Source organism: Aplysia californica, unplaced genomic scaffold, assembly GCF_000002075.1.
Source record: "Aplysia californica isolate F4 #8 unplaced genomic scaffold, AplCal3.0 scaffold00023, whole genome shotgun sequence".
NCBI classification, from domain to species: domain Eukaryota; kingdom Metazoa; phylum Mollusca; class Gastropoda; order Aplysiida; family Aplysiidae; genus Aplysia; species Aplysia californica.
In genome coordinates, this window is record NW_004797293.1 from 2,181,286 (window position 1) to 2,183,257 (window position 1,972).

At 43.5% G+C, this 1,972-nt stretch overlaps 1 protein-coding gene across 1 annotated transcript in view; it reads right to left on the reverse strand.

The window, feature by feature from the left end:
- The window catches only part of LOC101848936 (neuroglian), a 22,173-nt gene that overhangs the window by 5,796 nt on the left and 14,405 nt on the right, over positions 1–1,972 (reverse strand). Inside the window, exons 3-4 of the mRNA XM_013088511.2 lie at positions 1,546–1,753; positions 749–871 (exon numbers count right to left, since the gene is read on the reverse strand). Coding sequence (XP_012943965.1) covers positions 749–871; positions 1,546–1,753 — 331 coding nt within the window. The remainder of the gene's footprint in view (positions 1–748; positions 872–1,545; positions 1,754–1,972) is intronic.

The following is a 1,972-nucleotide window of genomic DNA, read 5'->3' on the forward strand; positions in this document are numbered from 1 at the left end:
CCCCCAAAAAAAACAAAAAACAAAAAAACAAAACAACAACAACAACAACTACGACAAGAAACAACGATATCAATCTGTCAATAAGTCTTACAAGATTCCCATTAACTGAACCAATATTGGCAAAGATAAAAGAACAGACAAGAAAATCTAGTGATAATCCCAGAATTGACAGCACAAAAAGATTGCTTCAGTCAGCGTAATTAAAACCAGGTCTGGAACTTGTCAGAAGCTGAGATATTTTACTTGTCGGATAACTAAGGGCTAGTATTACCTTTTTAAAAAATGTGTGTCTTGTTTTGTTTTGTTTTGTTTTGCTTTAGTTTTTGTTTTTATTTTTTCAGCGTTGGGGGAAAGAGTTAGCTCAGTTGGTTTCATACAGAACTACGATGCAGATGGCCGAGGTTTGAATCCCCGACAGATTGTTGCTAAAGTTGGAAGTAAGGGAGTTTTCAATACTGCCATCCAAATTGGATAATGACAGTTCCTATGACACTTGAATCAAAATAAAAGTCTGGAACATATTGCTCTCACTTGGAAAATAGAAGGCAAAAGAAACAGAGGTAGATCAAGAATAGCTTACTCAAAGAACCTGAACAGATGGATGGCAGGGAAAAATCTAGTAGGCCTATATTGTGGGCTTTTGAGGAGCATTTGAGCAGAGAAACACGAGTCGAACCTTGATCACCAATGTCTCTTTCAAGACGAAGGACCGTAATTTGTACACTTAATAGCGTAAACGTAACCATACCTGGTTGGTAACCGATGTCATAGCCCGTTATGATCCCGTTGGAGTGGTCCGGAGGCAGCCATCTGAGCGTGACACTGTTGTGAGTGACTACGTCAGCGAACAGGCCTTCCACTGCGCTCGGAGCTGCAGGGAGGGGAAGAAGAAGAAATACAGGAATTAGTAAATGTTGTATGTGTGCTGATGGCTGGCGGGTCGGGGAAATGTGAATTTGGTGTGGTTAGGGGGGGGAGGAGGGAGGGGGGATTCAGAAAGAAGGAGCACTGTTCTCAGGAGAAAGATTACGTGTTGTACGTTTGTAGATATAATGGTGGCTGAGTGTGAAGGAGAGAGATGAGGGATTAAAAGAATAAATATTGTATGGGTGCTGACCACTGAAGGATCGGGGGGGGGCAGACAGAAGGAGACTTGAATGTACTCCTGAGAAAGATTAAAATGTGTCTATGTTCTGAAGGTCGGCGGGTTTACGAAGGAGAAGGAGCCCTACACAAGATCCACTCTCTTCTCTCTGGCGCCTGTGGTGTAGGTAGCTAGACTTTTCAAAAGGGGTCGATCAGGGCGTGAAATACTTTAAACAATTACAGTTTAATGTCTACTCACTTTCCCTAGCGTCTGTGGTCTAGTAGCTAAGCTCTTACAGAATCAAACGCGAGTCGATCAGGTCTAACAGCTTGGCTCTCTCCCCCCCACAAAATTTTTTTTAAAAGAAGAAATAAAAATTTATAAAATTTTTCGAAGAGATGTTAAAAACATTGACAATGACAATTGCAACCAACAATCTCTATCTACTGTCCACTCACTTCCCTCCGGCGTGAAGACATCCTCCACATCACTGGGTGGGCCCTGATAGTGCGTGTTGACCACCACCACCTGGACCCTGATGCTGGAGTAGGCTGGGAGGTCCGGCACCGACGCCTTGACCAGATGACCAGCGGCCACGGGCTGGCCGGACACGGGAACGTAGACCTCTCGCTTGTGCCGCTCGTCCGTCACCTCCCAGTACAGGATCTGGTTTGGGCGGGAACGAGGAGAGGAAAGAATATACAATTTATTAGTGGAGGGTTTTGGTACATATTTGCATTTCCCCAGGGGTAAAAACCTACCTGTTTTTGTGAATTGGAGAAGAAAAGACAAAAAAAAAAAGGGGCCAGGGTGGTGGATACACACAGACTTAGATAGATAGATAGATAGATAGATAGATAGATAGATAGATAGATAGATAGATAG